Source organism: Hylobates moloch, unplaced genomic scaffold (assembly GCF_009828535.3).
Source record: "Hylobates moloch isolate HMO894 unplaced genomic scaffold, HMol_V3 SCAFFOLD_21, whole genome shotgun sequence".
NCBI classification, from domain to species: domain Eukaryota; kingdom Metazoa; phylum Chordata; class Mammalia; order Primates; family Hylobatidae; genus Hylobates; species Hylobates moloch.
Genome location: NW_026652296.1, coordinates 32,045,827 through 32,058,363, shown reverse-complemented (window position 1 = coordinate 32,058,363; position 12,537 = coordinate 32,045,827). Strand labels below are relative to the sequence as shown.

Here is a 12,537-nt window from a genome sequence, read left to right as displayed (position 1 = left end):
CTATAAAATTATACTAAAAACCAGTAAAAAATGCCACCAATCTTTCTATATATTAAAGTCTTGAAAATATATTCATAAATAACTTGTGGATTATAAGAAAATTAGAAAATACCTAAAAATAAATAATGGCAATGTATATCAAAGTATATGGAATGCAACTAAAATGGTATTGAGAGGAAAATTTATAAATGGGTGTTGTGTTATTGATGTCATTTGAATGTTTGTCCCTTCCAAATCTCATGTTGAAATGTGATTCCCCGTGTTGGAGGTGGGGCCTGGTGGGACATATTAGATCACGAGGGCAGATTCTTCGTAAATGGCTTAGCACCATCCCCTTGGTGATAAGTGAGTTCTCACTCAGTTAGTTCCGTGAGATATGGTTGTTTAAAAGTCTAGGACCTCTCCCAATCACTCTCTTGCTCCTGCTCTCGCCAAGTGATGTGCTGGTTCCCCTTCACCTTCCATCATGATGTACTTTTCCTGAGGCCCTTAACAGAAGCAGATGCTGGTACTTTGCTTTCTGTACGGCCTGCAGAACCATGAGCCAATTAAACCTCTTTTCTTTATAAATTACCCAGCCTCAGGTATTTCTTCATAGCAACACAAGAACAGTCTACTACAGTTGTAGACTTGCTATGGGCCAATAACTCTCTTGTGCCTCCCATTTTTCTCCTGTTTGAACACAGGCATGTCTATGGCATTTATCTTATGCCTGTCCCACCATTTTATGTTTGTTGGGTTGGTGCAGATAACATCTCTTTAGTCTCACGGTAAAGAGAACTGCACTCAAGGAGTTGTATTTAAAGAGCTACTCCCATGGAGCCTCATCTGCACCTGAACTACTGATTTAGAGAGTGAGAGTTTGGAATCTGAGCTGATGCTGTGCCAGAATGAGATTTTTAGAGGCCTTGAGGAGCGGCGAGTGTATTTTGCATGTGGAAGAGATATGAATCACTGAGGACCAGAGGGTTCAATGTGGTAGGCAGCCTGTGAGGTGGCTCACATGATCCCTGCTTCTGGTATTTATTATTGTGTACCATAATACCCACCCACTGAGTGTGGGCTTGATTTAGTGACTCACTACTAAGGAATAAAATATGGCAGAAGTGATGGAATGTCATTTCTGAGATTAGGTTACAAAAAACGGTGGCTTCTATTTGGGAAGCTTCTTTTTGCTCTATTTCCTTCTTGGAGTCTCTCCTTCTGGGAGAAGAAAGCTGCCACCTTATGAGCATGCCTATGGAAAAACTCATGTAGTAAGAAACTGATGTCTCTGGCCAATAGCCACTGAGTACCTGAACCCTGGGAACAGCCACATAAGTAAGGTTGGAAGCAGATTTTCTGAGGCCTGCCAGAAGCCACGTGAGTAAGCTTGAAATCGTATCTTCTGAGATCTGCCAATAGCCATGTGAGTGAGCTTGGAAGCGGATCTTCTTCAGTTCAGCCTCGAGATAATTGTAGCCTTGGTCAAAACCTAGATTGTAGCCTGTGGGAGACCACAAGCCAGAACAATTCTGGATTCCTGACCCACAGAAATAATAATAAATGGTTGTTGTGTTCAGCAAAAAAATAGGGAGTAACTTGTTATACCCAGCAATAGATAATGAATACAAACCCCAAGAAATTAGAAGGAAAGAAATGAAACATATAAGAGTAGAAATTAGTAATATAAAAATAAAGATATATAAGAAAAAGACCTGAATGTGAATGTTTTGTAGTAGAGTTATTCATAATAGTTTCCAAATAGAAACAACTGAAATGTCCATGAGCTGGTGAATGGATAACAAACTATGATATACTCATATGGTGGAATATTACAATCCCATTGTAATTTTCAATTCCATTTCAGCACTAAAGGGACAAATGATTGATAAAACTACATGAATGAATTTCAAAGACATTGTACCAACTGAAAGAGGTTAGATACAAAAAAACTGCATACTACATATTTCTATTTATATGATATTCTGAAAACGGCAAAACTTTGGGAACAGAAATCAGAAATCAATCATTGGTTGTCAAGGGCTGGGAGCTGGGAGAGGAGATTGCTTGCAATGTGGGTACTAGAGAAATTTAGGGGGTGATGAAAATGTTCTATATTTCAGTTGTGTGGTGGTTACCTGATCATACATTTGTCAAAAGTCATTGAATTGTATACCTAAAAGGAGTAAATTTTACTTTATGCAAATTGTGCCCCCAAAAGACTGAATTTAAAAAAAAGACATTTCAGAGAGAATCAGCAAAGGCAAAAGTTTTTTCTTGAACAAAATAACTAAAAAAGACAAACCTTTGCTGTAAATGGGACAAAAAAATTATACTGTAATGCAAAAGGGGATACACCTTCAGATACACTGTGATTTTAGAAAATAAGAAATGACTGTATTTAAGTCAATAAATTTTAAAATGTAAGTTGAAATGGAAAGTTCAGGATAGTGAGGGTTATGTAGGTAATAAAATTGGGGAAAATTAATTAGAGGACTTCAGTGTCTATGTAATATTTTATTTTTTAGGCATGGTGATGAGCAAGTAGGCTCATTCATTATATCTTTTCATATGTCTGAAATAATTTAGTAGTTATTTTTAAGGGGAAGTATCATATGAGGTTTACAGACTGAATGCTTGCTATGTAAACCTAGAGCACAGCTTCCTTAAAGACCTTATAATGTACACTAGCAGTTTTCAACCCTAGCTGCATATTAGAATCACCTGGGGAGCTGCATTAGTCATCTACTGCTATATAACAAATTACCCTAAAATGCAGAGGCTTAAAAAAACACACAATTATTATCTCACTGTTTCTGTGACTAGCATTTTGAGTATGGCTTAGCTGGGTCCTTCACTTCTGGGAATCTTCCACAAGGCTGCAACCAAAATTTCTGCTTTGGTCTCATTTGAAGATTTGACTGGGGAAGAATCTGCCTTAAAATGTGCTTATGTGAGGCCGGGCGTGGTGGCTCATGCCTGTAATCCCAGCACTTTGGGAGGCTAAGACTGGTGGATCACGACGTCAGGAGTTCAAGACCAGCCTGGCCAAGATGCTGAAATCCTGTCTCAACTAAAAATACAAAAATTAGCAGGGCATGGTGGCACATGCCTGTAATCCCGGCTACTCAGGAGGCTGAGGCAGGAGAATTGCTTGAATCTGGGTGGCAGAGGTTGCAGTGAGCTGAGATCATGCCACTACACTTCAGCCTGGGTGACAGAGCAAGACTCCGTCTCAAAAAAAAAAAAAAAAAAGTGCTTACGTGGTTGCTGCTGGGTTGCTGGACTAAGGGCCTCAGTTCCTTGCTGGCCATTGTCCAAAGGCCGCACTCAGTTCCTTGCCAGGTGGGCGTCTCCAATCTGTCAGACTGCTTCATTAAAGCACCCAAAGCAAGAGGGGAATCAACAGAGAGTTCTGCCAGCAAGATGGAAATCACAATCTTTCATAACCTAACCATTCTATATTCTATTTGTTAAAAGCAAGTCTCTAGGTCTAGCCCATACTCAAAGGGAGGGGTTACATAAGGGCATGAATACCAGCAGAGAAGGATCATTGGAGGTTATCATAGAAGTCTGCTTTCCACAGAAGCTTTTAAAACAGAGATAACAAGACCACAACCTCAGAGAGCCAAATTTATTTGATTGGGGGTGAGCCTAAGATCTGGTGTTTCTTAGAGTCCCCCAGGTGATTTTCACATACAGCCAGTGTTGGAAGAGAAGTACATAAACTTGTCATCCAGTGGGGCCTTGCCAGCCAGCTCCTGCAGCATAACTGAGGGTTCCTCAGGGATCACATAGACATCCTGGGTTGTGCAGGCAATGGCAATTAAAGATAAACAAGGCTCATTCTTACATTCAGAGCTGTTTAATTTCATAAAGTAGTATTGAGAGTTTGTGGCAAAAGGAAAATGAATATAAGGAGAAGTTTCGTTAAAGTTGCATTCAACGCCAGGCATGGTGGCTCATGCCTGTAATCCCAACACTTTGGGAGGCTGAGGCGAGCAGATGGCTTAAGGTCGGGAGTTTGAGACCAGCCTGGCCAACATGGCGAAACCCCATCTCTACTAAAAATACAAAAAATAGCCGGGCCTGGTGGTGTGTGCCTGTAATCCCAGCTACTTAGGAGGCTGAGGCACGAGAATTGCTTGAACCCAGGAGGTGGAGGCTGCAGTGAGCCAAGACTGTGCCACTGCACTCCTGCCCAGGAGACAGAATGAGGCTCTGTCTCAAAATATATATATAAAATAATAATTTTTTTAAAAGTCATGTTTGAGCACTTCTACTATTCTTATCCCTGGACCCTCTGGTTCACGATGCTTCATTTTAAAACATCCATGAGTCATGGGGATATCTCTGAACCTTAGCTTATGCTGAAAACCCTTGAGCCCTGAAGTTCTCTGTGTCTTTGACCAACAGGACACTTCCTTCAGATGTGCAATGAATCTGGATGTGTCTGATTCCCATATGGCCAATTTCCCATCATCCTAAATAGGAAAGCATCTTGAGACACCCCACACCCTAATTGCTGTTATCCAACCTGTCATCAAGACTTGTCCGTGCACTTCACTCTGATTCCTCTCTTTTAATCCATTCCCACTGATATTACCCGGATCTAGCACTGACCTACTGCAACAGGCTCCTACCTGGTCTAAGCCTCTTCCCTCTCCCCTATTTCCCTTCTTCTTCCCAAGCCAAGGCTCCTCTTTCCAGCAAGGCATCTCTCTCTCTCTCTTACTCTCAACCCACTCCAATATGTTTTTCCCAATCACCTGCCAATCAAATCAAAGTGCTCTAGCACGAATGGTTCCGATCTTGGCTGCTTCATTGGAATGCACCAATCACTAAGTTTTTATTGTTTAAAATAAATGTTCCCTCATAAAAATATTTATAAACTTATATAAATTATATCAAATTTAGTGTTTTCTTTAAAAAAGCAACCGAGTGTCCTTAAAATTGCTCAACTTCCCCCAAAACTGCCTTTTATGGACCACTGCATAGCAAAATTTCAGAGATGTCTCATAGGCTTATGGCATTTAAATGTGCTCTCTTCTCATGGAATAAAAAGCTTCCAAGAAGAAAGCCAAGAGATTTGTGAAGGTAAATTTCCCCATTGACTACTGAGGAAAACATTTCATATTTACCTGACTATGGAGGAGAGAAATGAGACTTCCTATTAGCTTTTGACAATATTTTCCCCTGGGGAGAACCAGACTTGGTGTAAGAGTGTTTGTGTATGCTTGACAGTGAAGTTTTAAAATGCTAACTTCTGGGTCAGAGAGTGATTTTGGCATAAGAATATATGTAGGGCTCAGTGGACTCAGAACCCTTGATTTCTAGGTGTGTATATGAAAGAGTACAAAGGCTAGTTAATGACATATTTGTAAGCACATGTTTTGGGTAATATAGAAAAGAATTCAACAATTTTATAAATAATGTAACACTCCTTTGCTACCAAAGGCTATTATAATGCATGGTCAACCTCCTCCAATAAATCTGATTTAATTCACATTATGTGAAAGGTTTTTAATGTCCTGAAAGTGGCTGTGCAGAAAAGTTAAGCATGTAACTGCAGATAGAATTGACTCCAATATGCTCACAGAACCATTTATAACAAAATAGGAGTCAGTAAGTCATCAAAGAACCAATTAATACACCTGTGAGGAAGAAAATACTAAATGCAGACATATTGTTCCTCTGAAAGCTGTTGAAGTAGACCCACTTGTGTACCCAGCACCGGCACCAAGTATTTCAGTCAGGACTGTAGCAATTGTAGCAATTGCTGTGCTCAGTGCTTAGTGAGCCACAGGCTCCTTGGAAAAGACCCTAGGCCATCACCCTGGGGACCTGGGATCCAATTCACAATGAACTTATTCTGTGACTTTGCACAAATTGCTTATTACCCTTTTTTTGTTTCTCAATTAATCATCTGTAGATAAGAATCTATTTGTGTCCATAATAAGATTATATCTGGGGCCAGGTGTGGTAGGTTATGCCTGTAATCCCAACACTTTGGGAGGCTGAGGTGGGAGGGCTACTTGAGCCCAGGAGTTCAAGGCTGCACTGAACCATGATCACATCACTGCCCTCCAACCTGGGCAACAGAGTGAGACCCTGTTTCTAAGAAAAACCTCCTTAAAAGATTATATATGGGAGAATAGTGAGGAGTGATAGTCAAATCCAAGTTTTTTTGGTGATAAATAATGATATAATGTATTCTATCCCTCTCTTTTGTTTGGGGGTAAAAGGAAAAATCTCATTGAAACATTAATTCTCCAATGATCTTAAGGTAAAATGAGAATTAGAAAAATGTAAGATTCACTTATTAATTAAGGAACAAAGTATTTTGGTTCCATTCTTTGTGCTTAACTATCTGGGTAATTGATGTGAGTACATTAGGCCATAGGTTGGTGCAAAAATAATTGTAGTTTTTGCCATTACTTTTAATTTTATAAATTTACTTTTCATGGCAGTAATTTATAAATTACTTTTAATGGCAAAATCCACAATTGCTTTTGCACCAGCCTAATAGCATTTTAAATAAATGACTGATTCTTTGTAAAACAAGAAGTTTTGGTTGATAATTGATGACAGTGGTCATAAGCCTTAACTCTATCCAAAGATTTAGGAATTTCTTTTCTTACCTCTGGGATTATGACTAGACCAAATATTAAGCCAAAAAGGACGAGGTTAACTCCATACATCCATCGGAGAAAGATGAAATACGATGCCACTGAAGAACCAAAGTGACCTAGAGAGAGAAAAGACGGTGGATATGAGTGCTGCGGAAGGAAAAAATGGGCACTATTGTGCACTTTATGTGTGTGGTGGATTCAATTTTCACATCAGTCTGTTGAATGACACCTGGATCTCCCTTTCTTTTCCTGGATAAATAACCTGAGGCTCTTTGGGGTTAACTAACTTGCCTAAGTGCCCACAGTCAGAAAGTGAAGAAGCAGAATTTAAATCTTGGTCTGGGATGGGTGCGGTGGCTCACGTCTGTAATCCCAGCACTTTGGGAGGCCAAGGTGGGTGGATCACTTGAGGTCAGGAGTTCGAGACCAGCCTGGCCAACATGGTGAAACCCTGTCTCTACTAAATATACAAAAAAATTAGCCAGGTGTGGTGGCCCAGACCTGTAATCCCAGCTACTCAGGAGCTTGAGGCAGGAGAATCGCTTGAACCTGGGAGGTTAAGGTTGCAGTGAGCCGAGATCACACCACTGCACTCCAGCCTGGGCAACAGAGTGAGACTCTGTCTCAAAAATAAATAAATAAATAAAAACAAATAAATAAATAAATAGAAAATAAATCTTGGCCTGACAAGTTCAAAACCCATTCTTTTTCCCTCATACAACAGAACCAATGAAATAATCTATTCAGAGGGCCAAGGAAACAACCCGAGCTCTTGGGAAACGCTTTAGGAAACCAATTAAAAAAACAGTGACACCAGCATACTCACTTTCAATGTCCTTGATCTTCATTTCCCAGGGGATACATTGAGTCTTGAAATTATCAAAGTCTCTCTTAAATTTGACCCATTTCTGAAATAAAAGAGGTAAAACTCTCAGTTCCTTAACTTGTCAACCTAGAGCACAAAGGGGCATGATGAGGGGCACGAGGAGGCCGACAGGTCAGCATGAGTCAGCATGGGTGAGGCTGCTGTCTTGTAGTCCCCAACTCCTGCTGTCCTTGAGCCCAGGCTGCCAGAGGCAGGTGTTCAAACCTTTACTTCCCCAACATCAGGCATGGAGTGAGAGGCAAGTGAGGGCCACCCCTTACTGTGCTGATAAAATTTCTGGTTTGGACAGTTTATAGATAAAGTGAGAAATTATCTGTAGGATTTCTGGTTTGGAGGGTCCGACTGAGTTAGCAACCTCTGATATGACTTTCTTCAACTTAAAACAAAAATTCAAAGATAAAAGGAACTCTGGCTACTCTCAGACCCATGTCTGGCAGACAGCCAAGTGCCTCTCTCTGATAGGAACTGTCGCAAAATTGCAAGGGTGGTGCAACTGATAAGGAGATCTCAACCCATAGCTGAATATTCTTCTCCTGGGGAAACAACAGCCTCGTTTTTCTGAAAAGAGTCAGAAAGGCATGTTGCCTCCTCCTGTGGTCTGTTCCCAGCTCAACACCCAGACTATGTACGAAACAGAAACCTGATCAGCCGTCTTTCTATGGCTGGGTGCCATTTTGTCAACTCTCCAAGGGGCTGCTCTCCACCAACCCCACACTCTGGAAACAAATCCATTTGGAATAAAACAAATACTCATAGAAAGCTGAGGTAGAAATACTCATAGAAAGCGTAAGAGGTGGTAGAGAAAGATCCTAAGATCAGTTCCCATTATTATTATTATTATTGTTATTTTGAGATGGAGTCTCACTCTGTTGCCCAGGCTGGAGTGCAGTAGCACAATCTCGGTTCACTGCAACCTCCACCTCCCGGGTTCAAGCTATTCTCCTGCCTCAGCCTCCTGAGTAGCTGGGATTACAAGCATGCGCCACCATGCCTGGCTAATTTTTATATGTTTAGTAGAGATGGGGTTTCACTATGTTGGCCAGGCAGGTCTTGAACTCCTGATCTCAAGTGATCTGCCCGCCTCGACCTCCCAAAGTGTTGGGATTACAGGCGTGAGCCACTGCGCGTGGCCCAGTTCCTATTGTTAAAAGGTCTCCTTAGAACTTGTTCATGGAGGACATGAGATTTTCCCCTGTAAAGTCACTAAAGTCTGCACCTGTGAAAAGAAGGGGCAGAAAATAAAGTCAGCAGAAGATGAAAGGGAAAGGTTTCTCTTTTCAGACATGGTCTCACTCTGCTGCCCAGGCCGAGTGCAGGTGGCGCAAACATGGCTCAATGCAGCCTTGACATCCTGAAGTGATCTTCCTGCCTCAGCCTCCTGAGTAGCCACCACATTCAGCTAATTTTTTTATTTTTTGTAGAGACAGGGTCTCACCGTGCGGCCCAGGCTGGTCTCAAACTCCTGGGCTCAAGTGATCCTCCTGCCTTCAGCCTCCCAAAGTGTTAGGATTTCAGGTGTGAGCCACCACATCTATCAAAACAGGAAAAATTTTGTGAAGGAATCAGACAGGCTTCCAGACCTGGTTTTCCAGATATAGTTTTGACCATCTCCTGATTGAATGATTGTATAAAGAAGGGAACTAGCTGTCAGAAGAGGGAGATGGTCCCAGATGCAAAAGAGAGGAGAAGCCCATCAGCAGACTGGTTGATAACAGTGGCAAAGCTATGGGGGATATGGTGATTGGCAGAACACAGACACTGGGCAGCCCAGTCTCATTGCTTCATCCACCCTCCCTAGCTCTGAGTCTGTGTTCAAAAATGCTCTTTGGGCTGGGCGTGGTGGCTCATGCCTGTAATCCCAGCTTTTTGGGAGGCTGAGGTGGGTGGATCACTTGAGGTCATGAGTTCAAAACCAGCTTGGCTAACATAGTGAAACCCTGTCTCTACTAAAAATAAATACAGGCTAGGGGCGGTGGCTGACGCCTGTTATCTCAGGACTTTGGGAGGTCTAGGCAGGTGGATCACCTGAGGGCAGGAGTTCAAGACCAGCCTGGCCAACATGGTCAAACCCTGTCTCTACTAAAAATACAATACTTAGCTAGGCATGGTGGCAGGCACCTGTAATCCCAGCTATTCAGAAGGCTGAGGCAGGGGAGTCACTTGACCCAGGAGGCGGAGGTTGCAGTGAGCCAAGATTGCGCCACTACACTCCAGCCTGGGCGACAGAGAGAGACTCCATCTCAAAAAAAACCAAGAAAACCCCCCAAACACCAGAATACTCTTTGACTATTTGGCTTCCTATGTAGGTCTGTCTATAAGGAGAGCATTTGCCTTGAGTATTTTGGATTCTATGGCAGTGACTTTCATTGCAAATTCACAGATAGGAATTGGGATGATGGTTTAGCTTCTCGTATAACTAACTCAGCTATGGAAAATAAAAGGCATGGCTGCTGTGGACTTCAAATTTTCCATCTTGCATCACTTATGTCTTCTTGTAAGTTAATAATCCAGCATCTGGTTTCATGTAGCAGTCTCGTAAGCTTTATTAATGTGAGTCCTCCCTTGAGAGATGGATCACCTGTCAGGGTGCTGATAAGATCAGTATAAAATATATGCTCGCAAGGCTGAGGACAGGCAGGGGTAATGAACATTGCCAAGTGAGGTCCCTGGAGGCACAGCCTGCCAGTTGGTTCCTTGGCAACCACCTGACAGCCCCTCAAGGCTGTGGGTATCTCAGACTGAAAAGTGAGGCCCCAGAACTGGAGCAGAGGCAGAGAGAGGCCTGGGAGATGCTCTGGCACGGATTCTCTTATCCTTCATTGGTTGACAGATACAGAAAACTGGACTGGGGCATGGGCAGAAGATTCCAAGCCCCATTCTCAGGGCTGTGTGAGGTGGTTGCTGCTGGTCCTAGGATGGGTTGTTAGTTGTCACGCTGTCTTGCCCTCCAGCTATATGTAGGAAAAAAGTTTCACGTCATGGTGGAGCAAGACACAGGCAAGCTACAAGTCCTGTCAATAAAATCAGGATCTGGGTGACTAAAATGAAAACAACCAGTGAGGCCTGGGAAATATTATTGCAGAACAGAGAAAAAGGAACACCATTCTTTGATATTTGTGGAAAACATTTCCTCCAAGATACATACATAAATTCTAGAAAGCAGTTCAGCATTCCTAATAGGATGCAAGAAATATGGCTTCTAAAGTAAAGGATGTCAATTTGAAAAGAATATAGATGAGATATGGAAGGATTACAAGGAAGCTAAGAGCTTACTAATTGAATGAAAAAGACATTAGACAAAATAAAGACTATAATTGACACAGAAGAAAATGGATTCAATGATAGTGAGAATAAACCTGATAAATTTCTGAGATTGCAGAGAGCTAAAAAATGTGGAAAAGTAAATATGGAGGATGGGGGTGGGGGAGGCAATCCTTTTCCTAAGGGGGAAGCTAGAACTATGTGAACAGAAACATGGTTGAATAGAATCATTTACCAAAGATGTATTTGCCTAGAGACCTGCTGTACAACACGATGTTTATACTTAACAACACGGTGTCGTGTACTTAATTAGTTATAAAAGGTAAATCTCAAGTGTTCTTACTGCAATAAAAAAGCAGTGAATACAAATTAAAGAAAGAATAATAACCTATTTTTTTTACCCAATAGATTAGCACAAAGTTAAAAAGACGGTAACACTCATAACTAGTGAAGATAAGCCATTCTCTGACTTTGTTCCTTTGAGTATGATTTGCTACAGATTGGGGAAAATAGTTTGAAAAATATGTAGTAAAAGTTAAAATATACACACTTTTGAACGAGCAGTACTGTTTGAGGGATGGTCTTGTTGTGATTTTAAAAATCACATGGATCCAAGATAAATGTATAAAGGTGTTTGTTGAAGCATTGTTTGTCACAGTAAAAATCTAGAAAAAAATATACTTGAACAGCACATTCTTCATTGGAAAAAATAAGATGTGAGTGTGCAGTTGGTAAGTGGTAAATAGTCTCCAGACAAAATTAATAAAATGACCCATAGAGAGTTTTCTGGCAAGTATAACTAGAAAAGGAGAAAAAATAATATCAGGAATAAGAAAGATTCAGGCCGGGCATGGTGGCTCACTCCTGTAATCCCAGCACTTTGGGACGCTGAGGCAGGAAGATCACCTGAGGTTAGGAGTTCGAGACCAGCCTGGCCAACCTGGTAAAACACCGTATCCACTAAAAATACAAAAATTAGCTGGGTGTGGTGGCACATGCCCATAATCCCAGCTACTTGGGAGGCTGAGACAGGAAAATCGCTTGAACCTGGGAGGCAGAGGTTGTAGTGAGCCGAGATCATGCCACTGCACTCTAGCCTGGGCGACAGAGAAAAAAAGAAAAAAAAAAAAAGGAATAAGAAAGATTCAAACCCAACAGATATAAAAAGTAATTACAAAAATTATGGGGCTACCATATGCGACTTTCTGTTAACACATATGAAAATTTTAATTAAATGATCAAGTTTCAGGAAGAATATGAATTATTGAAATGGTCCCAAGAAAAAGTTAAGACTTGAGTATATCAATAAACTGAATACTTGAAAAAAAATTTCAAGATATTCTATAAAAATGGCTCTTGATCTCTACTGTTGTAAGGGTATCATCTTTAAAATTAACAAAAAGTGTATTATCATGCTCCCAAAACTGATTTACAGCATAAAGAGGAGGTAATGCTATTCATTTACAATTATAAAGCAAGTGCAGTCCTAATGTTAAAATCTGCCAAGATAATGCACATGCATACACTTGTGTACAAACACACACAAATTCAGATCAATCTTATGAAAATGTATGTAAAAATCATAAATAAAATATTGGAAAATCAAATGCATCTGTGGAGTTAAAAGTAATGTACCATGACTGAGGTTATCCCACAAATAAAAAAAAAACTCTGCCCGGCCGCCCCGTCCGGGAAGAAGTGAGGAGCACCTCTGCCCGGCCGCCCCATCCGGGAAGAAGTGAGGAGCGCCTCTGCCCGGCCGCCCCGTCTGGGAAG

General features: G+C 41.3%; 1 protein-coding gene across 1 annotated transcript in view; it reads right to left on the bottom strand.

The window, feature by feature from the left end:
- TMC2 (transmembrane channel like 2) overlaps positions 1-12,537 on the bottom strand; it is a 110,041-nt gene that overhangs the window by 55,262 nt on the left and 42,242 nt on the right. Inside the window, exons 6-7 of the mRNA XM_032142766.2 lie at positions 7,441-7,522; positions 6,624-6,730 (exon numbers count right to left, since the gene is read on the bottom strand). Coding sequence (XP_031998657.1) covers positions 6,624-6,730; positions 7,441-7,522 — 189 coding nt within the window. The remainder of the gene's footprint in view (positions 1-6,623; positions 6,731-7,440; positions 7,523-12,537) is intronic.